This window comes from Culicoides brevitarsis, chromosome 3, assembly GCF_036172545.1.
Source record: "Culicoides brevitarsis isolate CSIRO-B50_1 chromosome 3, AGI_CSIRO_Cbre_v1, whole genome shotgun sequence".
NCBI classification, from domain to species: Eukaryota; Metazoa; Arthropoda; class Insecta; order Diptera; family Ceratopogonidae; genus Culicoides; species Culicoides brevitarsis.
This window is the reverse complement of record NC_087087.1, coordinates 31,503,750-31,530,601: the sequence shown is the minus strand read 5'-3', so window position 1 is coordinate 31,530,601 and position 26,852 is coordinate 31,503,750. Positions and strand designations below refer to the sequence as shown.

Genomic DNA, 26,852 nt, shown 5'->3' with positions numbered 1-26,852 from the left:
CCCTTTCACGCTGTTTTCAATCAATCCGATAAATATTTTTTTTTCTTTTCAAATCGATTTCTATTGAACTCAACTCCATTGAATGCCAATCTCGTGCTGCAGCTGCAAGAAAAAAAAAATAAAATGAGATGATACATTAATTACCGCGCTTTTTCTTTCGCAAAAGTTACCTGTCAATAGTTTAATGAGCTGCTTGTTGGTTACGAGCTATTAACAGGTCAAGGTCATGATTGTGTTTCATTTGAGATTTTATGAAAAAAAAATTAAAAAATGCAAGAAAAAGTACGCGTGACGATTAAGAGAAAAGAAAAAAAAATTGCCTGCAGCTTCTTATCGACTCTAAATTAATGAGATGTTGATGGATTTTTGTTTAAGTTATTGCAGGTAAGCACAGTTCTAGTTTATTTATAAAAACTCTCACTTCGTGTACTTTCATTTATTTAAATAATCGACTTGGAAATTTGCAGCTTTAATGAAAGAATGGAGAGAATCGTTTTGATCAGTGATCACGCTTTGCTCCATTTCGTTTTTAACATTTTTTTTAAAGTTGTTGTTTTGATGTTTTTTGTGTTGTTGTTAAAAGGTGTTTGCATAAAAATTAAATTTTTGTTTTTGAATGAAAAAAAAAAATTTACCGCATTTTTTTTCGTTTAAAAAAATTATTCGTTCAAAAAATAAAAAAAAAATATTAAAATTAATTTAATTAATTAATTTGGAAATACAAAAAAAAAAAAATAAAAAAAAAATATGAAAGAAAAAAAATTAAAAATTTTATAAAAAAAATTTAATATAAAAAAGTTTTAAAATGTTAATAAAGAAAATTAAAAAAAAAATATTTTTAGATTTTTTAAATTACATAATTAAAATAAAAAATTAATTAAATCGTTAAAAAAAATAATTTTAAGAAAAAATATTTTCTTTTATTTTATTAAAAAAAATATTAAAAATTTTATTGAAAAAAAAAAAAAATAATAATTAATTTAGATTATTTAAAAATAAAGTAATTAAATTAATATAAATAAAATTAAAAGAAAATAAAAATTATAAAAAAAATATGAAAAAAATAAAGTTTACATATTTTAATTTTTAAGTTTTTTTTTTCAAATAATTATTTAAATTAAAATTTAATTAAAAAAAAAATATTAAATAATTTATCAAATTAAAATAAATTTTAATAAAAATTTGAAAAATTTAAATAATTAAAAAAAGCTTTAGAAATAAATCGTAAAAAATTACCGTCTATTAGCGTAATTTTTTCTTTTATAAAAAATTTTTGAACAACAATTATTCAAGTGGAAAGTCACCCATGCGACGTTCCGAACGACTTATAATTTCAATAGATGTCATGTTAGACAATTTATTGTCATGTTATGTTTTTTTTTATTTCATGACGTCTTAAACTCGATCGGAAGTGTGTTTCACGGAATTTTCCAATAACATTTATTTTTTACTGATTTTTTCAATAAAATAATAAAAATAATAAAAAAAATAAAATAAAATAAAATAAATAAATAAATAAAATTAATAAAAAAATAAATAAAATATTAAAATAAAAAAAAATTATAAAAATTTAAAAATTCTTCAATAAAATTCTTTACGGAAGAAACAATAACTCATCTTCTTACGAATAAATCAAAATATTTTTATTCTACGACGACACAAAAACAACAAAAAATTTCAATAATTACCCAAGTAACCAACAAACCAGAAGTTACATGCTACACTAATCACTCAAAAAACAACAAAAATACCGGGCTTCCTCACAGTATTTTGACCGTGCCAGACAATAACATTAACGATCGCACTCACACACCGACATTTCTCGTTGCTCTCTCATTTGCCCCTCTACTTCGTCATAATAATCATCATTGATTGCTCAGCTGGTTGAATATACGAAACGATTACAAAAGACTTAGTTTACTTGAGTTTGTCGGCGTGTTCGGTTGTAAAAAGCGTCTTTTCTTGCATCTCAAGCGTTTACGTGAATGCAGTTTTTTTTATCTTTACTAATTATTCATCATTGATCAATATTTCTTCACGTCACGAATTAAATATTTTTTTACTTGAAACTAAAAAAAAATATTTAAAAAAAAATAAAATTGTAAGCATCTATTTTTTTTTTGTTTGATAAAAAAAAGTCTGTTTGTGCCCCGTTAATCGAAAAAAAATGATAAAAAAAAATAATTTTAATTTTATTTCAATAAAAAAATAATAAAAATTGAGTAAAAGTGTGAAAAAAATTTGTTTAAAAAAATTAAAAATAAAATTTTAATTGAAAGTGCGAAAAAAATTCCATTGAAACAAAAAAAAATTCTAAAACAAATTAAAATTCGAGTCAAGTGAGGACAACAATTCGACGAGTGACCGACATCATTAACAGTCGCAACGACGAAAGAGAAAAAAAACAACCTGAAGACTGGTTTATTACGAAATTTTGTATATTCATGCCAAATATGTAGAAAAAAACAACAACAACATGCACCACTGACTTAGTTTTTGTTCGAAATTTCAATAAAACCTCATAAAAAATGCATGAAAGAGAGGAGAAAATAAAATTTGTGATAAAAAAAATCGTCTCGAAAAAAATGCAGCCGATAGCCGGCACATAATTCGCGAATCTAAACTGGTTATTTGTCTCGCGACTTATGATAATGAGCTGGAACAAGTTTATTTATTTATTTTTTTTTTGCGCAAACCCTTCATTTGACACATTTTCTAATGATTTAAAAATTTGAAAAAAAAATTTTGCTTTGTTTTATGAATTGAAATGCAGTTTCATGCTTCAATGGAGACAGCAGAGCTATTGTTTGGGATTTTTTTTTATGAATTTAACAGTTACGTAATGCAAAAAATAAATAAATAATAATGAAAAATAAACAAAATAATAATCAGTTTTGTAAGAAATTCGCCTTTGGTTAGATGATGATTGACCGTGACACGTTAAAAAAAGACTTGAAGATCTTTGATTAAGAAAAAAAATGAGATTTCGTGTTACTGACTCATCAGAATGAAGCTGTGAATGCAGAAAAAAATCACCTGAAACCAGAAAATTATTAAAAAAAATCTGTTAAAAGTGGAAAAACCTGTTCGATACTTTGTCTGCAGTTTCGTTGCGATGAGTTCTCGATTTCCGTTTTTTCTAGAAAAAAAAAATCAATAATTGAAAGTTAATGTTAATAAAAATTGAGATTTGTCAATATTTTAGTGAAAATGTAAATTCAAAAATTATTTTAAAAAATAAAAAAATAAATAAATAAGAAATTTAAATTAATAAAAAATATATATAAAAAGTGACCGTTAAAATTTTTTTTAAAAATTTAAAAAAATTAAAAATTTTAAAAAATTGACTGAGAAAAAAATTTATTTTAAACTTTGAAACCATCAAAAATAAAAAAAAAATGATCAAAAATTTAAAATTAATTAAATTTCAAATTTTTTTATTATTTTTTTTTTTAATTTTATTTAGTATTAAAATTATCTTGAAAAGATTTTTTTCTTCAAAAAAAAAAAAAAAAAAAAAATTAATTAATTAAAAAAAAAAAATAAAAATTTGAAAAATTTATTTTTTTTGAATTATAATCAAAATATTAAAGACTTAATTTTAACTTTTTTTATGAAATTTACAAATTTTTATTTTGAATATAATCAATAACTATAATTGCAATTTTTAAAATTATTTTAACTATTTATTTTAAATAAAATTTAAATTAATTTATTGAATTATTTTCATTTATCGACAACTACCTAAATTATTTCTTATTAATTAAATAAATTTAAATAAAATAAAAAAAATATTTATTTTTTCAAATTAATAAAAAAAATAACATTTTGTAAAAACTAAGAAATTAATATTTAACAAAATTAAAGAAAAATTATTTAAATCGGAAATTAATTATTTTAATTCAATTAATTAATTTAATTATTATTAATTATTAATTAATTTAATTAAATTTATTATTTTAATAATTATTTTAAAAAATAATTAATTTTATAAAAAAAAACTTCTCAATATCTTCACATCCAACACAAAAAAAAAACTTAAGCCACGAACAAAAGCTAATCAAAGCACGTTGCTATGTCACAATAGGTCACGATTTCGCCAGAATAACCAAGAATCATCGGATATTTTTAGCAGAAAAAAAATTTCCGTCTACTTGCCTGGAATGCAAAATACCGAATTTGTGCTTCGATTAAATTATTCCATAAATTTAAAACTTAACATCAAGCGGAACAATAAAATCATTTTTTATTTCCTACCAAATAAAAATAAGAATCCTAATTGAAGCACATGCGTAAAATAAAAATAAAAACAAAGTGACAAGAAACATACGAGTCCGTCAGAAGAATTTATTACAAAATTTCAAGTACTCAACACGAAGCGTGGCAATAACAAAATCATTGACAAATAATAATAACTGGGCATGTGTGAGTAGGTCAACGAAAAAAATGTATGTTTTGGTATGCGGTATTGCGGCATCGAGGTATGCATGGAACTTGTCAATTGAAATCTGTCAAAGGGAGAAAAAAATTAGAAATTTAATACAATTTTTTATGATCTCAGAACTTTCATTACGAACTTTTTCTTATCTAATTATTTTTTTCTTTGTATTTGTGTTCAAAAGAAAAAAAATAACTTGTACACAAATCGCATACATAATAGATATAATTATCGTTATGCGACTGACAACGAGTTTGAATGAGACACCGACGTAAATGTTAATGCATATGTCGTTAAAGTAATAAAAGTGCGTCACCATGTGCATTTCACTTTTAGTTGTGTGGCTTGGATCTACTTTAAAATGGGCGCATGAGGAGAAAAAATTAATTGAATTTCAAAAGTTGACGCAAAAATTGTCACTACAGTGCTTTTTAATTAATTTTAAAATATTTTTTAATTTTTTTTAGATCCGAAAAAAAAATTTTTTAAATTCATGGATATAAAAAATTAAGAAAAATTCAATTTTTAGTTAAAATTTTTAATAAAAAAAATAAATAAATTTTTTTTTTTTAAAAATTAAAATAATTTTTATTTTTTTAATTTTAATTAATTTTAATAATTTTTTTTAAATTTCTTAATTTTTTTGAAATTTTTATTTTTGCAATTTTTTTAATTTTTTTTTTAATTTATTTTAAATTTTTTAATTTTTATAAAACTTTTTAATTTTTTTATAATTTCTTAATTTTTTTTTAATTCAGAAAAATAATTTTTAATTAAGAAAAAATTAATTTTTTTTAGTTTTATATGAAAATGCAAAAAAAAAATTTTGTACTTTTACTTTGAAATACAAATACGAGTTATGATTACACGACATCTATTATCTATTGTGATTGATGTAAACATATCACAACTACTTTTACAAAAAAAAAATACGAGTAGGTTACTGATACAATTTGTAAATAAATACAAAAAAAAGTTAAAAACAGGTCAGTGATTTTTGTGGATTAAATAATATTTCATATTATGTCGGAATGCATTTTCTTCAGTGCAACGAAAAAAGTGACATAACACAGACGATGACTTATTTCGTCACATCAGAACTAAGAGGTGAATGAATGATAGAATGCAACGGTTCTTTTATTGTCGACATTTCTCATGAGATTTTTATTATTATTGTTCGTTTGTGAAGTGTATAGAGTAATTTGAGTCAGTATTGTTTTAAAAGTATTCAAATATCCATTAGATATTAAAATTATTATATTTATGGTACTAAACATTCACATACGACAATTAGAAAATGAGGTTGTTTGAACCAAAAATGAGCGCAAAATCTTTATTTAGAAATTTTTTTGTGAAAAAAATTAATGTTTTTGAGGTTCAAAGAGAATTTTGACGTGAGAAAGTTAAAAACATTTTTTTTGTGTTCTTAAAATTATTTAAAAAAAATTAAAAAAATTATGAAAATTAATCTTAATTAATTAAATTTTAAATAATTAATTATTTAATAATAATTTATTTAATTTTGTTTAATTTTTTTTTATTTATTTTTTAATTAAGTTAATTTTTTTAAATTATTTAATACTTTAAAAATTTATTTAAAAAAATATGGAAGAAAAAATATGAGTAGCAGTTCAATAAAAATTTCTTTAAATTTAAAAAAAATCATGGAAAATAATTTGGGTGAAAATATTAAATAACTCTTATAATTTGGCATAATTTGTAAAACAAAAAATGTGTGAAAATACCGTAAAGTAGATAATTTTAAAGGAAAATATTTTTTTTCAAAATTTCTTTATTTTTTTTAAAATAAAAAAAAATAATATAAGTCACGATATTTTTTTTTACCTCAATAAAAAATTTTTGACCTCAGACAAGTTATAAATCTTAAAAAAAAATTTCCTCAATTTTCAAGAGCATTTTAAAAATTGAAAAAATTTTACTTCGTAAAATTTAAAAAAAAAATGAACTTGTTTTTAATGCTTTTTATTTTAAAAAATAAATAAAAATATTAAATTTGTATTTTTTTGTTTTTTATTTCTTTATTTTTTTTATTTTTTTATTTTTTTGAATATGTATGTAAAATTACAAATTAAGTTTTGAAATTCTTTTTTTAACTATTGCATTTAACAATTTTGCTAAAAAAAAAGCTGAGAATTTTTTCAAGTTCGTTTAAAAAAAAAACGAATCAACCGCTTGACAAAAACAAAAAAAACTACGTTGACACAGGTGTTCTTGTATAAAGTTTGAAGACAAATGATTCTCGATCTTTGGACTTTACTGAACTTCACTTTCAAAGACAAAGACAACTTTTGTTTGTATAATTTTTCAACAGATTGTTTTTAAAATCATCTACTTTACGGTTCTAAAAAAAAACATTTCTCGATCAACTATTCAAACAAAAAGTTTGGCATTGACAGCAAAAGTGCTAAAAATAAACAGACAGTCAAAAACTGAAACAGGCCCTCGATATTAAGCGCGCACATTTCTCGTGCAACAGGTATATGACCTATTAACCGTCTTTAACTACAAAAAACGCAGCAACAGAATATCGCGGAATGTTTTGAATGAAAAATAAAACATTTATTGTTATATTTTTCTACTTCCTCCATCGACGTAAACAGCGTAGTTTCACTTTTTGCATCGTAAATATTTTTGTTTTGTTTTGAAGTTGGAATCAAACATTAAGAAGTGTACCGCTTTTGTTTTCTCATGAATCAATGTCGAGATTTTTTTAATTTGATAATTTTCACACATTATTGCTAAATTTATAAATTATTCGAATGCAATTGTTATTGATGAATTTTAACCTTTGTGACATTCAATCCTTATCGCAAAACTTTTTTTGATGACTTGTTCCAGTCGTTGCTTCTGTAGATGGTCAAAATTACCTCTAAAAGATAATTTTAGAAACCTTACTTCCTGTAAGTCAAAATTTAGCACCAAATAAAAAAAAATATATGGCGTTAGAATTTTTGTTAAGTCATGCGATTTCTACGATGCTTTTAGAGTTAAAAGTAGCTTGTAAAGACGATCGAGGTAATTATTGTTATTATTTTTCGCGATCTGAGTAATGATGATCATCTTTTTTTAAAACACGGAAAGAGGCGAGTTCACATAAAAAATGATTGGTGAAGCAAAAAATAGTTTTTTATCTTGATCTTTGACCTTTTTGGGATTAAAATGACCTTTTTGTACGTTTTTGTGAAATTTTTTGTTGAAGAGATTGAAGTTTTTACTACCCTATGGGCGGAAAACGGAGCAGGTTGATCCCTTAAGGGATCAGGTTGACCCATCAGGAGTCAATTTGATCCCTTAAGGGAATTTTTTGATTCCTTAAGGGATCAATTTGGTCCATTAAGGGTTCAACCTGATCTTCTTTCGAGTCAGTAATCTGCAGACCCAAAAAATTGAATCTTTCAAGAGGTCAATATGATCCCTTAAGAGATCAATATGAACCCTTAAAAGGTCAATTTGATCCCTTCCAGAGGTCAATTTAATCAATGCAGAAGATCAAATTGACCTCTGAGGGTTCATATTGATCTCTTCAGGGATCATATTGACCTCTTAAAAGATTCTTTCTTTTAATTTTTTGGGTCTGCAGATGACTGACTCGAAAGGGGATCTAGTTGATCTCTTAAGATCTGATCTGATCAGATTGAACCCTTAATGGACCAAATTGATCCCTTAAGGAATCAAAAAATTCTTTTAAGGGATGAAATTGACTCTTGAGGGATCAACCTGATCTCTTAAGGGATCACCTGATCTCTCAATGGATCACCTGATCTCTCAAGGGATCACCTGATCCCTTTTTTTTACTATAGGACTCTTTTTCAAGAGTTAAATAGTAAAGAGTTCCCTCAGGAGACTCGAATCAGGCTTTTAATCAAGTCCTAAAAAGTTTTTTTTATTGAACCTCTTCCATAATTTCGTCAAATTTATTGCTTGGTTTGGATTAATTAGAACAGATTTCAAGCTTCAAAGGTCCTCGAGTATCTTCAGATGGGTTAAAATCATCTTTTTCACGCCTTAACGAATTTACATCCGAAAACAAGACGTACAAAAAATCCATTCATAATGAATTTTCCGGCTCGAAACTACAAATTTAATGTATGCAAACTACCACGAACGTAATAACAACAGTTTTTTTGAATGTAATTACTCACAAGATACTCTTGTATAAAGAACACGATATTTTACAGACAATTCTCATCGACAAGTAAATAAATATTTAAACAACAATCTATAATTATAAATATAACAATCAAGAAATCATGCGTGTGTAATTTAATTTAATTTACTATTTACTATATTTTTTTTCACTGTTTCCAACAACAGCAAGCGGGAAAAGTACGGCGAAATTTTCGTATAGTTCATTGCATGCCGGTAGTAACTTTTACTCGAAAGATCATCCAATGCCAATATGCATTACAGACATGAGTTCACATGATAATTATTGCTTGTTTGCATGATCATCAATTTTTTTTTTCATTTCCACGTGAATTTTTTTATTATTATTATTTTGATTGCTCGATTGCTTATTGAAAAAAAAAATTTTTTTGATTGAAAATTTATTTTACGATCCAAATGTTTATTGAAGAGCATTTTGAGTGATTTAAATGGTACAAGTTTTATCGTGTTTCGAATGTAATTAACATTTGCTTAGTCTCACGTTTTACTTTTCTAAAAAAAAAGTTGTTGAAACAATGAAAATTTACATTTCAATTGAACTCGTCCGAAGTTTTTTTTCACAAATTTCGGTTTTGATCTTTAAACGACGCCGCAAGATCAAGTAGTTCGCGAAATTCTCACCAGATGGCGTCTTCATAACCTTCAATTCAATTCCTTGAAACTTCACGACTTTTCGCAGAAAACAACTCACAGTAGGAATTATTGCATAAAAAAGTCAAGTTCTAGGCCATGAATTCACATAAATCTTTTTATGGCAGTCAAGAACTCGACATTTCATAACCAAAGGTCAATTTGTTACAAGCAGCACGCTATATCATCTTCTGTCAGTAACGCGCAAAACCTGTTTTAATCTCTTTTTTTCTGCAATGTCATTTTTGTAAAAATTTCCTGCGTCAAAAGGTACAATTTAAACTTATTTAAGTGGGCAAAATAATTTTTTTAATTAGATTCGCTCATTGTCTGGTCATCAAACTGCGTGGTGCTGGTCCATTAATCAACTCACCTTGAAAAAATTCGAAACTATTTTTTTTTTAATTATACTTTTCATTCATTTCTATGATATTCTAGTTAATCTTGAAATGTAGAAAAAAGTCGAATGATTGAAATAATGACAGTAACTGCTGGATATGCATTTAAATACGAGTTTCATCACTTAGATGAAGCGATTCTTATCGTCTATAATCTTAATTCACATATTTATTACATTATTTACACAGCAGCATTGCTTACATTATTTATTAGACGTGGTTGTATTGACGTTCAATTAGAATTTATCTCCGTATGTGATAAATCGCTAACCTTTGCATGGTCATAAAATTCCGGAAAAATGCATTTGCTGAATTTATGATTCTTAGAGAATTTTTTTTATAGTTCTAACAACATTGTAGAAGTGTCACGAAGTTAAAATTCTCATTAATCGAAGATTCGTCGATGATAACCCTTTTAATGTGCTTTAAATGATCGTCAAAACAAATCTGATAATTTGTACGTTTCCTGCAATAATTTGTGTCATTTGTGGAGTAATTTTGAACTATTTTTAGCAATGTCCATGGTGAAATCTTGATAAGAATTTTTCGCATTGAATTGTGTGAAAATTTTCAAGTCTTATTAGCTAAAATTCTTAACTTACTGAACTGAAGAAAATCTTGACTAACGAATACTGATCTGTCCTTTAATGTCTCTTAAGTTAAGATAGCTTTAAGTATTAGAATGAGTCAAAACTGCAAATTTATGACTCCTACTGCCAAAAACAGCAAATACTTTTCGTTTAAGAAAAAAATAAATAATTCTTAAAAGTTGAAAAAAATGAAATTATACTTTTTTAAGTTAAATGAAAATTTTTTATAAAAAATTTAGTTATTTCCCTGAGGTTTTTTAATAATTTAAACTAAATATTTAACAGTTAAAGTTTGAAATTTTATTTTATGATTTTGAGTCTTTGAACGCTAACCTTTGAACAAAGGCAACTAAAATTTTCGCCATTTACGAGTACTCTGTGCTTTAGTTTCCATCGATAAGTGATCAAATTTTTAATTTGGCGGAAAATTTGATCAAAAATTATATAAACTTAGTATAAATTACACAAATTCGAGAAAATTTCTTACCTTTGTTTTGTTTTTGCTTCTATAACACGTGGCATGAATCCAATCAGCTGATATTTAATACTAAGTTTCACCGTAGATGTCGCTTTAGATTCAAGCTGTCAAACTTCTTTCTTCAAAAATGTGGTTAAAATTCAAATATTTTCTGAAAAAAATAAATAAAAAAAAAATAAAATAAATAGTTTAAAAAAATTAAATTAATTTTAATTATAACTAAAAAAATTAAATTTTTATTAGAAATTCTTTAAATTAATTTTAATTAAAATTTAAAAAAAATTTAATTTTTATTAAAAATTCTCTAAAATAATTTTTAATTAAAATTTAAAAAAAAATAAATTTTTATTAGAAATTCTAAAAATAATTTAATTATCATGCAAATAAATGAAATCTAAAAATATCCTTGAACCAAAATTGATAATAATAAAACATAAACACAACGTAAAGCAAATTTAAAAATTTAATAACGGACTCGATCGACTTAAACGGACTCGACTCACAATGTCACTGCGAACAATTCAGATAGAAAAAAAAACTGTACATAATTTATTGTCGCTTAATAACTTGTAATTACGACTTTTTTCTAATTTTAGTTAGAATTAAAATTTTATTTTTGTCTCTAATGTAATTGTAACACATTTAAATGTAAAAAAATCTCCTGATAACCTTAAAACCAGCTTTGTGCGATAGGTCAACAAGTATAGTGTATTTTTCACGATCGTTAAAATTAGATCAATGTACAATAATAATAGATCAAATGTGAAAAAAATGTGAGTTATTTGCGTACAAAACGACTTGTTTGTTTATTTTTTCAGTGATTTCAGTCATTTTTAGTAACGCAAACAGATAACTGCCGCAAACAGACAGAAAAATTGATTTTTAAACGTTTTTTATTTAATTAATTTTTTTTTTCATAGAATGATCAACTGAAAAATGTTTCAACCGCACGTCAAGAGGCAAACCTAACGGTTAAAGAAGAGAAAAAAAATGAAGTTCAATTAAAAAACAAACAAAAATTCGGTGAATGAAATATCTATAAGTAACGGTCAGTTATGTGGTGTTACATCAACTAACGAGCAGATAGTAAGAGTGAATTAACGCAGAGAGGCGTGGTGAGAGAGAATCGTTCAAAATAAAAAATTTTAAATTTGGGTCAAGTTTAGACACGTTTTGTGTCGTCGTCGCTCTCTCACAACACTAACACAGAGACCCATTTTCACGTAAAAAAGTGCAATTTTTGGCAAAAACATGCGGCTTTTCGGAGTCAAATATAACGGGACGCATGTCAAGGCGTTGCTGAGGAAGGATTATCTCGTCAGGAAACGTCAACCGTGGATGACACTTGTGCAGTATATTTGGCCATGTGTGATATTTCTTGCCTTGTATATTTTGAGGAATCGTTTTAAGGCTTACACAGTGGAGGAATGTCAATTTCCGACGAGGCAGTTGCCGTCGCCGAATAACTTGCTGCCATTTTTCCAATCGTACATTTGTTCCATAGAAAATAAGTGTTTTAGTCCTAAGGAGTATAAGGAAGTGCCGGATTATGAGGATGCACCGTAAGTAAAATTTTTTTTATTTTTTTTTTTATTTTAAATAATTTTTGAGAATTTTTTTTTTTTTAATATTTTTAAATTTTTCAATCATTTAAAACAATAAATATAAATAAAATATTCAAATATTTTTATATTTTTTAAAAATATTAATGTGAAAATAAATTAAAAATAAAAAAAATTATTGAATAAATTATTAAAATTTAAAAAACAATAAATAGAAAATTTTCATTAAAAATATTTTTTTAAATAAAAAAAATAAATAAATAACCACTACCATAAAATATAAAAATAAATTGAAAATAATTAATTTAATAAATTATTAAAATAAAAAAAAAATAATTAATTTTTTTTTAAATAAGAAAAAGATAAGATTTTTATTAAATTTAAATTTCCAAAAATAAAATAATTTTTTTAAACAAAAAAGAAATTTAATAATATAAAATTAAAAAAAAAATAAATTATTATTTTTTTTTTGAATTATAAAAAAAAAATTAAATAAATAAAATTTTATTATTTTTTTTTTGAATTATAAAAAAAATACAATAAGTAAAGGACAAAAAAAATTAGAAAAATTTAAAATTTAATTAATTTTAATATTAATATTTATTTAATTAATTTTTTTTAAAGAAAATAAAAAATTATAGAAATTTTTTTTTTAAATATTCTAAAATTTTAATTAAATTTTGACGTTAATAATTTAAAAATTTAATAAATAATTTTTTAATTTAATTTTATTTATTTTTTAAATTTAATTTTATTTTTTTTTTTAAATAAATAAATTTAAAATTTTAATTAAAATAAAAAGAATTAAATTTGTTTTTAAATTAAAAATATGAAAAAAATAAAATATTTGAAAATTAAGGAATTCTCAAAATTAAAAAAAAAAACTCGTAGACTGAATGCACTTTAGAATTTTACGACATTAATTTCCAATTTCATAAATTATTTATTTATACGTAACGAGCAACGAGCTATCATCATCATCATTCAGTATCAAGATTAATTTTTTATCGAGTGTTACGTGAGGTTAATATTTATTCCTGACTCACCATCCGATTAAATCTCGAATGAATAAAAAATTCCTCTCATATACCTAAATGCTCATGATTGTCTGTGATTTTCCGATATAAAAAAAAATATTCAATAACGTTCGATCATTAACCCGTTTCAGTGTGACGCCCGTGCTGAACATCGTGCAAACATTCCTGAACGAGGAGAAGCTCTACAAAGCCGTCATTAACTTGCCAATCGAGAAAAATATCATCGGGACCGTGATTTCGGTTGTCACGCATCCACAATTCAAATATATCGAAAGCAATGGCATGCGACTCGGAAAACTTTTGCCGGAAGTCGAGAAAATTATTGGCGCCAATTTCGATCCGGACAATTTGTTTTCGGATTCGAGCACTTTTTCGAACTTTGGCAAGATTTTGTGTCATCATCCGTTCCCGCGAGGCGACAGTATTCGGTTTGTCAACAACGTGCTCAACTCTGAAGACTACAATGGAGCTGATAAACGGGAAATTAATGCTTTGCCAAGTGAGTTTTTTTTGCATTTTTTGTGTTTTTTCTTATTTTTTATTTTTTTTTCTTGTTTTTATCAGCTGATTATTGCAAGCAGTTGTATATGGACGTGACAAACTCAAATTATGGGAAAATCACATGGTCCCATATAAAGCCCATTATTCAAGGGAAGATTTTGTATGGACCTGATAATGATCACACACGTGAGATAATTCAACTTGTAAGTAATTGTTGTTTTATTTTTTTCACACGAACGTTTAAAAAATTTAGTTTGATTAAATTTTAAAAATAATTATTATTTATTAATTAAATTAATTAAAATTAATTAAATTAAATTAAAATATTTTTTTTTTGAAAAATTAAAAAAAAAATTTTTGAGGGTTTGTTTTAAAATAAAAAAATTCAAAAAATAATTAAATATTTAAATTTAAATAAATTGAATTTTAGATTAAAAATAAATTTAATAATAATATTTAATAAATTATTATTTAATTTAAAAAAAAAATAAATAATTATTTTAAAAATAATAAAGTTAAATTAAATTAAAATTTTTATTTGAAAGTTAGAAAAAAATATTTAAAATTTATAAAAAAAAATATTTAAAAAATTTTTAATGATACAAATTTATTTTAAAAAAAAATATTATGATTAAATAAAAAATAAATTTATTTAATTTTAAAATTTAAATTAAATTATTAATTAATTAATAATTATTTTTAATATTAAAAAATTAATAAATTAAAAAAATTAAGAAAAAAAAAATTAAAAATATAAATTTAAATAAAATTAAAATTTTTGAAAAAATAATAAATTCATTTTATTTTAATTTAATTTATTAAAATTTGAATATTCATTTAAATTTAAATAATTTTTAATTTTTTTTTTTTAAATTTTTTATTTATATAATAAATTATTATAAATTGTAATAAATTATTTTTTTAAATAAATATTTGTATCATCAAAATTTTTGTTTATTTTAATTAATTAATTTATATTTTTTTTTTTGCAGGCAAATCAAACATTTTCCGACATGGCCCGTCTCAAAGTCTTCCTGAAAAGCATCGACACGACTTTCGATCTCCTCAAAAACGATGAAGAGTTCAAAGCAAAGTTCAACTCTCTCATCCGGCTGGCAAATAACGATCTCATCAAAAAATTAGCGGGCGACGCTTTCAATCCGGAAGCCATCGAACAAACGCTCAACGGAATTTTGAACGACAAACGAATCTCGAGCACAGTTCGGGTCATTTCAAATTTATTCGATTGTTATTCCGTCGATCGATTTATCCCAGTTGCGTCGGAAACAGCTTTGGAGGATAAGGCTTTCCAGCTGAGTGACGACAAACTTTTGTATGCTGGGATTTATTTCAACGAAAATGCCAAAACGAACGAGACTTCGTACAAAATTCGCATGAATATTGATGACACTCCCGTGACGTCAGAAGTGCGAAATCGCTTTTGGTTCCCGGGACCCGAAGGAAATATGGCGCTTGACCTTCGCTACCATCGTGGATTCGCCCAAATTCAACAAAGTGTCGATATGGCGATCATTAAAGTGCAAAAAGAGAAAAAAAAGAAGCACAGCGGTGACGCACTTGATCCCGTTTTTGAGTCATGGGACAACGAATATGCCTCGAGCACCCCATCTGGAGCCTTTCCAAAGGTAAATTTCGATGATGAGGACGATGATGGGTTTGATGAGTTCGATAGTGATACAAGTGCGGGCGATAAAGATGTCAAAGTATCGATTGGACTTGGAAATGGCGGCGACGACGACGGATTTGGGAGCTTTGAAGATGATTCTGATGAAGAAACGACCAAAAAAGTCGAAGTCAGTAGCACAACAAATCGTGTGAGCACTTTGGCGGAAGTAACGACGACAATTGGACCGGATCAGGAAGCAAGTCCAACGACAACGACTCCTGCAAGCACGACAAAAGTCGAAGAGGATAGTTTTGAATCGTTTGGCGAGGAAACTGGGGGCACGAGAGAAAAACGCCAACTTGGTTCTTTGTTGGATCAATTCTTCCCAAGCGGTAAAAAGAACTTTACGCCGACTTTGGATGACATGAAATATTATACGAAGCAGTTTCCGTATCCGAAATATGAGGCAGATGAGTAAGTTTTGACTAAAGTTAAAAAAAAAAATTTTTTTATGATTTTTTTCTTAAATATTTGTCTTTTAATTTATAAATAAAGGCAAAATTGAAGGAAAAAAAAAAATAAAATTTTAAGAAAAATCTTTTATTTAAAAAAATTTTTTTCAATTGATTTTTTTTTATTTTTGAAAATTTTTTAATTTAAAAAAATTAAGGTTTTTAATTTTTAAAAACAAAAAAATCTCATGCTTTATTTAAATTAAACCTAGAATTAAACTAAAAGAATTCATTTTAAATTAAAATTTCAACACAAAAAAATTTTCAAGGAATTCTTTAAAAAATTATTTTTTCAAATTTAATTTTTAAAAAATTTTTTAAGGTTGCCTCTTGCTTCATTTAAAAAGCCTTTAAAAAAAAATTGACAAAATTACTATTTTTCGTAATTTTTCGGATTTTTAATTAAATTAAATTAATTTTTAAATTTATTTTTTTAATTTTATTTTTTTAACTATTTTAAATAATTTTTTATTTCATTTTTTAAATTTAATATTTTTTTTAAAATTTTTTGTAAGATTTTTTTTTTAATTTTTGACTTTATATCAAAAAAAAAATTAACTCTAAAACCTTCAAACAATTAATAATATTTAAAAAAAAAATTCAATTTTTTTAGAAAAAATTTCAAAAATTTTTTTTCCATTAAAACTCGATTTTTTAAAAGACAAAAAATCAAAACAAACCTTGAAAAAATTAAAAATATTTTTTTTCAAACTTTTTTTTTATTTTCAGCTTCAAAAAGGGACTTTACCTTGCCCAAGCAGTACAAATGTCCTTCTTCTTCGCGTTAATCGTACAAATAGCATCGTCCGTACGTCAACGAGTTTGGATGAAAGAATCCGGCAACATCACCCTCATGCGTACAATGGGCCTTGTCAAATCAGCCGAGATCATTTCGTGGCTTCTCACATCAATTCTCGAGTTAGCGATCATCATGTTTTTAGTTCTCTTAATTTTATACGTTGGCGGCATCCTCGTCACTTCCTCAAAGTTGTTCATGTATGTCTTTCTCATGGCGTTCGGATGTTGCGTCGTCAGTTTTTGGTAAGATTTGAATTTTTTTTTTAATTTTTGAAATTTTTTAAAAAAATTTTTTTTTTTTTAGTTTCATGTGTTCGACATTTTTCTCCTCGGCGAGCATCGGAACAGTCGCATCTGTGATATTTTTCCTCATAACTTTCATGCCGTACATTTTGATCATCTCCCTGGGCGCCACATTACAAGCCACGAGCAAATTTATCGCAAGTTTATTCGCTTCAACGGCCTTTTGTTATGCCTGGCGCTTCATAATGCGCACGGAATTGCAACAAAAAGACCTCGGATTCGGAAATGCCTTTGACGGCGACATCACAGAAAACGATTTCAAGTTTGGATTTTTCATGATTTTGCTTGATACGTTAATTTATGCCGCTATCGGGGCAATTTGTGAGAAATTTTTGTACGGTAAGACACTTTTGACCTTTTATAATGTCTCGAAATGATGGTTTAACCCCTTTTTTATTCGATTTTTAGACGATAATAACTTTTATGAAGTGACCCGCAAGAACATCGACAAGAATCACGGTGCGGAACTAACGAACGTGACGAAAATTTATGATGGCACGAACAAGAAAGCGGTCGATAATGTCTCGTTAATACTGGAACGTGATCAAGTAACGGCTTTGCTCGGGCGAAATGGCGCCGGAAAGTCCACGATGATGTAAAAAACTCATTTTTCCGCTAAAAAATTGATTTTAATTAAAAATTTTCTTTTAGAAAAATGTTAACGGGACAATTACAACCCACGGATGGAAATGTTGTCCTTCCCCCGAACTACGATCTCATCACCGGCAACAAAAATAACCAAGAAAAGATCGGATTGTGTGCTCAAAACAACATTTTAATACCAAATCTCACTGCAAAAGAGCATCTTGAGCTTTATGCGAAGATAAAAATGCGCAGCGGCTTCAACTCGGAAATCAAAAAAACCCTCACGAACCTCAAATTTGGCAAATACAAGAGTTACAGTGCCCAAGAACTGTCCGGCGGCTACAAGAGACGCCTTTGTATCGCAATAGCTTTCATCGCGTCGCCAAATTTGGTGATTTTAGACGAGCCCTGTTCCGGCGTCGACACGAAAGCCCGCAAAAATATCTGGGATCTCATCGAATTATTGCGAAAGGGGCGTGCTGTTGTGCTTGCCACGCATTTTATGGACGAAGCGGAGCAACTTGCCGATAAAATTGTGATTGTCAATCAGGGTAAAATTGTCTCCGAAACGACTTTGGATACGTTAAAACATGAATTTACGAAATTTTTCGAGCTAAATATCGAGTTTCAAGGCATGAATGAACGCGATAAGACCCTAATTTGTGATAATATTCGCAATAGTATCAAGGAAAAAATTCCCGGAGCGCATGTTTCGAACTCTTCTTCGAACATTTACTCGTTAAATGTCCCCTACAAAGACTCTAAACAGGATTATTACGACTTTGAGACGATCATCAAGTCGTTGGAACGGCTTCAGAACCAGAAGAAAATCCATTCGTTCAATATAACAACCAAAAATTTGAGTGACATCTTCAACAAGTACAACGAATATGAGATGAACGGCAATGGAAATCACGAAATTAACGGAAATTCCGACAATATGCACGAAATCCCGATCAAAGATGTCGAGGACGAAGCGGAAATTAGCACAAAAACGATCGTTTTGTCGCTTTTCTGGAAGCGAATGATTCATTTTATGCGAAATTATCGCATGTTGTTGTGCATTTTGGTGCTGCCAGTCGTTTTTGAGTGCATCGCCATGATTTTTTTGATCATCAGACCACCGGGAGAGTTCGACACGGCATTAGAATTATCCAAAAATTTGTATCCGCGAAGTACGGAGTTTTACAGCTTCGAAGAATCGTCGGATCCGAATGACACGTTTGTTCCGTATGCGAAGAGGATTTATGGGGATTTGGTTGAACATTGCAGCGGAAGTTGCGAAATCTTCAAAGACTCGAGGGAGACGTTTGATTGGCTGCTGAAGACGAATGATGAGTACATTGAGAGAAGATATGGCGGGATAAGTGTTAATCGGAGCAATTTGGCGATTTGGTATAATAACAAGGGGTATCATGCGATGGCGTCGTACATGAGTGTGTTGAATAATGCGATTTTGAGGAGAGAATTGAATGATTCGAGTTACTCGATTAAAACTGTGAATCATCCGTTGAAGTTGGGAGATGATGGATTGAGCTTTACTTCAGTGTAAGTTTTAATTTTATTTCACTTTTGAAGTGGTTTTAGAGCATTTTAAAATATTTTATCAAAAATCTTTGAAAAAAAATTTTTTGAAAAATTTATTTTTTTTAAAGCTAATATGTATGACAATAATAGCTTAAAAATCTTTGGAAACCTCTAAAAATGTGTAAAAAATTTGTAAAAGTTTTGATTTTTCGGAAAAACTCTGGAACTTATGATTATTTAAATTTTTTTATTGAAATATTGTGAAAAATATCGATTCGTCAATTAATTAAAATTTATTTTATTTTTTAATTTAAAAAAAAAAATTAAAAAATTAATTTCAATTGTTAACAAGTTACAAAAAAAAAACAAAATTAAAAAAAATAGAAAATTTTTGAAAATTTATTAGAAAATTTTATTAGAAAATGTTCAGAAATTTGTAAGAAAATTTTTTAGAAAAAAAAATTAATTAATTTTTATTTTTATTTTAGAAAATTTTAAAATTTTTTTTGAACTTTTTGTCCTATTTTCAAAAGAAAATTTTTATGGGGCAAAATAAAAAAAAAATTTAAAAATTTAATAAAAATTTTTATTTCCAAGCTTTTCATAAAACTTTGAAAATCTTTTAATTTATTTTGTAATTTTTGTATTAAAAACTTCGGTACTTATAAAATTTTCTTTTAAAAAATTTTTAAAAAAATATTGATTCGTGAAATAATTAACATTTATTTAGATTTTTTTTTAATTTTGAAAAGTTTTGAAAAAATTATAAAAATTAATTTAAATTGTTAAAAAATTATCCAAAAAAATTAAAAATCAAAAATTGTTAAAAAAGTTGGCATTTTGTATGAAAAAAAGTGTTTCATATTTTATTTTTTTTTGTTGCCCCCCCCCATTTCGAAAAAAAGTTTTTGGGACAAAAAGTTCGAAAAAAATTTGGAGCGGCCTTAATTAATTTTTTTAAAATATTTTTAGAAAATTTTTTGAAAATTTGGATTTTTTTTAAATCCTTTAGAAAACTTTTGGATTATTTTTTAGAAAATTTTTGGAAAATTTTTAGAATTTTTTTTGGAAAATTTTTTAGAAAACTTTTGGAGAGTTTTTAAAATATTTTTTAGAAAATTTTAAATTTATGGAATAATTTTTAGAAAATTTTTCATTTTCAATCATGAAAACTTCAAAAGTTTGAAATATTTATCAAAAATTAAAACAAAATTATAAACTTGAATAAAAAAAATATGAATTTTGAATATTTATAGAAAAATCGGAAAACCTAAAAATGTTAAAAATAAATTTTTAATCATTTTTTTATTTTTTTTTAGATTAACTCAAGTAGCTGACGCCGGAGTGTCTTTAATTATCCTCATCGCCTTCAGTTTAGTGCTTGCTGGAGCTTCTGTCTACATCGTCAGTGAACGTTTGAACGGCGAAAAATTACAACAAAAGTTATGCGGCGTCAGTTTCCACACATATTGGGGCGTCACGTTCTTTTGGGACTTCATTGTAAGCCAAATTTTCATTTTTTCATCAGAAATTCATTCAAAAATTTTTTTTTTCTTTTAGTTATATGGCTTAGCTGTCATCGCCGCTGTAATTGTCTTCCTGATTTTCAATCTTCCGTTGTACGTGGATCGAGATCAACTACCAGGAATTGTTCTTTTACTCTTTCTTTATGGATTTGCGACTATCCCAATGGTTCATATCGTCGAAAAATTGTTCACTGACGCCAGTTTCGCCAATATGACAATTTTTTGCATGAATGTCATCGTTGCGCTTGTGACCTTGGCTGTTATTATTCTCATGGATGTCTTGATGGAAACGGACGAGGACGAAGAATGGCGAAATTTCATGAATCGAGCGTTTTTGGTGTTCCCGCAACACGCTTTGGCCGATGGATTGTTGGAAATTTGCAAAAATTACATCACCTCGAAGGTTTTTGAGCGTTATTACATCAACACGTACAAAAGTCCCGTGGCTTCGGATTTGCTGCTGCCTCATTTTGCGGCATTAATTACCATCGGAGTCGTTTGTTTGTTCATCAATTATGTCATCGAGAGCAAATTAGTGGAAAAAATGTTCACGAAAAACGAAAGTTCGGCAGATGAGACTCCAGCATCGTCGGAACTCGAATTTATTTCGATCCAAAATACGATGAAACGCTTCGATTCGTACGACATGGCACGTCAAAATTGCGCCTTGAACGTCGTTAATGTGCATAAAAGGTATCGCGGGCACAGCGATTTTGCCGTGAAAAATGTTTCGTTCCACGTGAAGGATGGCGAATGTTTTGGGCTTTTGGGAGCGAATGGCGCCGGCAAATCCACACTTTTTGGCATTTTGTCGGGACAAATTCTCCAAACTTCGGGTTATGTCAAAGTTCGAACGGAAAAGGGAATTTCTTATTGTCCGCAAACGAATGCTTTGGACCCGTTACTGACGGTTGAGGAAGTAATTCGCTTCTATGGGCGCTTACGAAAAGTTCGTGACTTGCAGGAATTAACAAATCGCACACTGACGTCACTGCATCTTACGCAGTACAAAAATGTGTTGGTCAAAAATTTGAGCGGAGGCAATCGAAGGAAACTTAGTGTGGCAGTTACGTGTTTCGGTAACACGAATGTCGTTTTGATGGATGAACCAACAAGTGTAAGTAACTTTTTTTACTTGAAAAAACGAAAATTTTAATGATTTTTATTGCATTTGATGAAAAAAAAATCAAAATGTGCATTGGGTCAAAAAAAATTTTAAAAATGATTTTTCATAAAAAAATTGAAAATTGTAATTGGAGAAATTTTTTTGATGTCAAAAAAAAATATTCATTGAGGTTAAAAAATTGAAATTTTAAAATGTGCATTGGGTCAAAAAATTTGAATGTTCATTGGGATAAAAATTGAAAATTTGTAATTGGAGAAATTTTTAAATATGCATTGGGTCAAAAATTTTAATGTTCATAAAAAAATTGAAAATGTGTAATTGGAGAAATTTTTAAATATGCATTGGGTCAAAAAATTTAAATATTCATTGAGGTTAAAATTGAAAATGTTTAATTAGGGAAATTTTAAAATATGCATTGGGTCAAAAAATTTGAATGTTCATTGGGGTAAAAATTGAAAATTTGCAATTGGGGAAATTTTTAAATATGCATTGGGTCAAAAAATTTTAATGTTCATTGGGGTAAAAATTGAAAATGTGTAATTGGAGAAATTTTTAAATATGCATTGGGTCAAAAAATTTGAATGTTCATTGGGGTAAAAATTGAAAATGTGTAATTGGAGAAATTTTTAAATATGCATTGGGTCGAAAAATTTGAATGTTCATTGGGGTAAAAATTGAAAATGTTCAATTGGGGAAATTTTTAAATATGCATTGGGTCAAAAAATTTAAATGTTCATTGGGATAAAAATTAAAAATATGCAATTGGGGAAATTTTTAAATATGCATCGGGTCGAAAAATTTGAATGTTAATATTTTTTTTTCATTTTTTCATTAAAACAGGATATGGACCCCATCACCCGTAGCTTAGTGTACAAAATAATCAAAGAATTGATAAAAAATAATCGAGCTGTGATCCTCACATCGCACAGTATCTCCGAAATTGAGACAATTTGTGATCGAATTGCCGTTCTAAAGGACGGCAGAGTCCTTTCAACTGGCACACCGCGTCAACTGAAGGACAATTACGGTAACAGTTACGTCGTTACCATCTTCAGCAATGACCCAAATAGCAGCAATGTCGACATCGTAAGTTAATTTTTTGTTCAATTTTTGAATTTTTTCATTAAAAAATTTTTTTAGGACATTCCAACTGAATTCCCAACCGCAACGAACGTTGTCAAGCAAAGTCATTCCACAACATTTATTGTCAAAGTTAAATTTAACGACGATGAAATCGAAAACGTGAGTCAAATTTGTTATTTTTTATTTAGAAAAATTGGAGAAAAATTATTTTTTTGTTTTTTAGGGTGACATCGCAAACACACAATATCACGATTCCGAAGACAAAGTGCTGCTCAGTGATCTTTTTGCCAAGCTGAATGTCCTCAAGAGCAGCAAAAACATCCTTTATACCGTCTCCGAGTGTCTCTTGGACCGCATTTTCGACTCCATTCTCGAGAGTGATGTCAAAACTAGCAGGAAAACTGGTTTCATGAATCATGCTTACAACGGAACCAGCGAGACGAGAACTTAATGTCATCCTTGCTCAAGTAGTTTTAAGCTTTTGTAAATATTTTCATGATGCGGGCATTCACGATATTAAATTTTAGTACTTAGGGAAATATTTTTACATCCAAGAGGGACCAATGTAGATGAAAATAGTGATCAATTCTAGAGGACTGTAAATTTTTTTGATATTTAAGGGAAATTTGTCAATATTTTATTAGTTTTAATGAATTTAAAAAATAAAAAAATTAAAAATAATTCAATCAAAGCAACCAAAAAAATTTTTTCATGTCAAAATATTTTTTTAAAAAAGAATTTTTCCTAAAATGACTGAATCTGAGGCAGAAACTTCAAAAAAATCCGAGAAAAATTCATATCCTCATGGCATTTGGTTCATTCTCAGCAACGAATTTTGCGAGCGTTTTAATTTTTATGGCGGGAGAGGTAATTTAATTTTTTTTTTTTTAATTAAAGATTTTTTTTATAAAAAATTTAAATTTTTAGCTGTTCTCACGTTATTTTTAGTGGAAAAATTGAAATTTTCTGAAGATGATTCCACGATTATTTTTCATTCGTCGTACGCCTTGACGTATTTAATGGCGCTTTTAGGCGGAATATTGGCAGATAATTTTTTCGGGAAATATCACACGATATGGGCAGGCTCCGTCGTTTACGTTATTGGGACTTTGCTTTTGACATTTTCTGCAATTCCAAAAATTGCTGGAGCGGTTGGTATTTGGTAATTGAATTTTTAATGATTTTTTTTTTTTTGAAATTGAAAAAAATATTAAATTTTAAATTTAAAAATATTTTTAAAAAAAAATTAAATTAATGAAAATATTTTTTTTTAATAAAAAATTTTAAACTTTTTATCAAGTTTAAGTTTGAAAATTTTTAAAAAATAATTTTTTATATTTTATAATTAAAACTTCGTACTGAGTTAAAAAAAAAACATTTTAATTTAAAAAATTATTTTTATTTTTTTTTTTTTATTTTTTTAATTTAAAAAATTATTTAATTATTTTAAAAATATTTCAGAATTTTTAAAATTAAATAAAAATTAAGTAAGAATATTTTTTTTAAAAAACTCTTCATTTTCAGCTTTTTTTCATTAATCCTGATAGCAATCGGTTCAGGAGGCATCAAACCCTGTGTCTCCTCCTTTGGCGGAGAACAATTCAAACTTCCCGAGCAAAGTCGACAACTTGACTCATTTTTCCAACTTTTTTACTTCATGATCAACTTTGGATCTCTTCTCGCGACAATAATTACTCCAATTGCCCGAGACGATGTTTTTTGTTACGACGAACCAAATTGTTATCCACTCGCGTTTTTCATTCCAGCTGTCTTGATGACTCTGGCACTTGTTATTTTTTTCGCTGGAACCCCATTGTACGTCATCAAAAATACTTATGGAAATTCCTTGGTCGATGTTTCATTGACTATTAAGGTTTGTATCGCTAAAAAAAAGTGAAAAAAATTAAAAAAATTGTTATTGAAATTTTAAAAGAGTTAAAAAAAAATTAAAATTGTATTAAATTTAATTTTAAAAAATTATTTGAAATTATTATTAAAAATCTGATTTTAAAAATTTAATTAAAAAATTTTAAAATCTAAAAAAAATTTAAAAATATTTTTTTAAACGTGTAGAAATCAAATAAAAAAAATTATTAAAATCTTCGAGAAAATTCTAAAATTTAATTTTAATTAAAAAAAAAAAAATAAATAAAAATGTGTGAAAAAAATTATTTTTAAAAAATTTTAAAAAATATACAAAAATTTAATAAAGAATAATTTTAATAATTTAAAATTAAATTCAGTAATAATTTTAAAATTAAAAAAATAAATTAAATTAAAAAATAAAATTAAATTAAAAAAAAATATTTTTGATTTAAATTAAATTAAAATTAATTGAATAAAATTGATTGAATTAAATTAAAAATTTTATTTAATTAAAATAATAATTTTTTTCAAAAATTATAGAAATTTATTTTTAAAAAATTTTTACTGAATTTTCTCAAACAAAAAATTAATTAATTTTCATTTAAAAAATTTTCACAGGACGCCATCATCGGCAAAATAACTCGCGTAACAAATCCGAGCCCGCAAAACTAAATTGGCTTCTTTACGCCCATCCAAAACACGATTTCACCGCAATTCGCAATGCAAAAGTTTTATGTGGCTTGTGTTTCCTTTACATCCCGCTACCGCTTTTTTGGACCCTTTTCGATCAACAAAGCAGTCGATGGACCTTGCAACAAACGTATCTCGACAACGAAGTCGGTCCTTATCGCATCTCAGCAGGACACATGCACGTTTTGAACCCCCTGCTCGTAATGATCCTCATTCCGGTTTTCAAATTCGCAATTTACCCTTTGGTCGAACGAATCGGCATCAATTCTCCCTTGCGGAAACTCATTTGCGGCGGATGTCTCGCAGGACTCGCTTTTTTCGCGTCTTTTTTGTTGGAAACTGCTATTTTCAACGCAAAACCGAAACTTCCGGCAGCGGATGAGGCACATTTTCGCATGTATAATGTCATGCCGTGTGCTTTTGATGTCGAAATTAAAGGCGAACCGTCGGATTTGAAGTCTTTTGTGATGGATATTCTCGAAATGGACGAGAAATTAGACTTTTCGGGGTTGAATGAGACAATTTCTTACGACATAACGATCATTCCGTCAGACGATTCATCAGATGAGGAAGCTACAAACCCGAGATGCACCGTTTTGAGCTCCGTTTTGAAGGTGATTCCGGGAAAAGCTGTCGGATATTTCATCACGTCTGAAGGAAATTCAACGAAACTCGTTCAATTTGACGATTCGCCGGCCCAAGATCACATCGGAAGAGTAATTTTGAGGATTTTGACCAGTTTTGAACGAAATCACACGCTTCAGGTCAAAGAAAAAGACTTGGATGTCTTCAAAAATGTCACGAATTTGATAAAAGGAGACACAATTCCGGTTGGAAATTATCGAATAACCATCGATGATGGAGATTCAATCGTCTGTAATGGCACAAAAGACTTCAAGCTCAAGGGAGGAGGTGTCTATGTCATCGTTGTCGACGAAATTGAGTCTAATAACTTCGTAAGTTTTGAAATTTTCAACAATTTTTTACTAAAAAATATATTTTTCCTTCAGAAATGTGCGATTTTCGTCATAACTGAACCAAATTCCATCAACGTTTTATGGCAAATCCCCCAATTTCTCCTCATAACGATGGGAGAAATCATGTTTTCAATTACTGGCTTGGAGTTTTCCTTCACCGAAGCCCCAGCCTCGTTAAAATCCACCATTACAGCAATTTGGTTGATCACTGTCGCCCTCGGAAACATCATTGTAGTGATTTTTGCCAAACTGAGACTCTTCGAGGAACAACTTTGGGATTATTTGATGTTTGCGGTCTTCATTTGGATTGACATGACAGTCTTAGCGGTCCTTGCGTGGCAGTACAAAAGTGTCCCAAATGACCCTGAAGTGTGGATTAAAGAGCTGGAAGAAGAAGAAAAGCGAAAAAA

General features: G+C 27.4%; 1 protein-coding gene across 1 annotated transcript; it reads left to right on the top strand.

Annotated features, from left to right (window-relative positions):
- Positions 1-1,937: 1,937 nt before the first annotated feature.
- LOC134834350 (retinal-specific phospholipid-transporting ATPase ABCA4) lies at positions 1,938-23,595 on the top strand. The gene is made up of 14 exons (XM_063848982.1): positions 1,938-2,101; positions 11,643-12,284; positions 13,453-13,820; positions 13,886-14,025; positions 14,815-15,923; positions 16,691-17,002; positions 17,064-17,401; positions 17,471-17,657; positions 17,714-19,195; positions 20,494-20,674; positions 20,735-21,817; positions 22,667-22,912; positions 22,967-23,068; positions 23,133-23,595. Exons 2-14 carry the CDS (start codon positions 11,974-11,976, stop codon positions 23,358-23,360), a joined length of 6,087 nt encoding a protein of 2,028 aa, XP_063705052.1. The 5' UTR covers positions 1,938-2,101; positions 11,643-11,973; the 3' UTR covers positions 23,361-23,595.
- Positions 23,596-26,852: the final 3,257 nt, after the last annotated feature.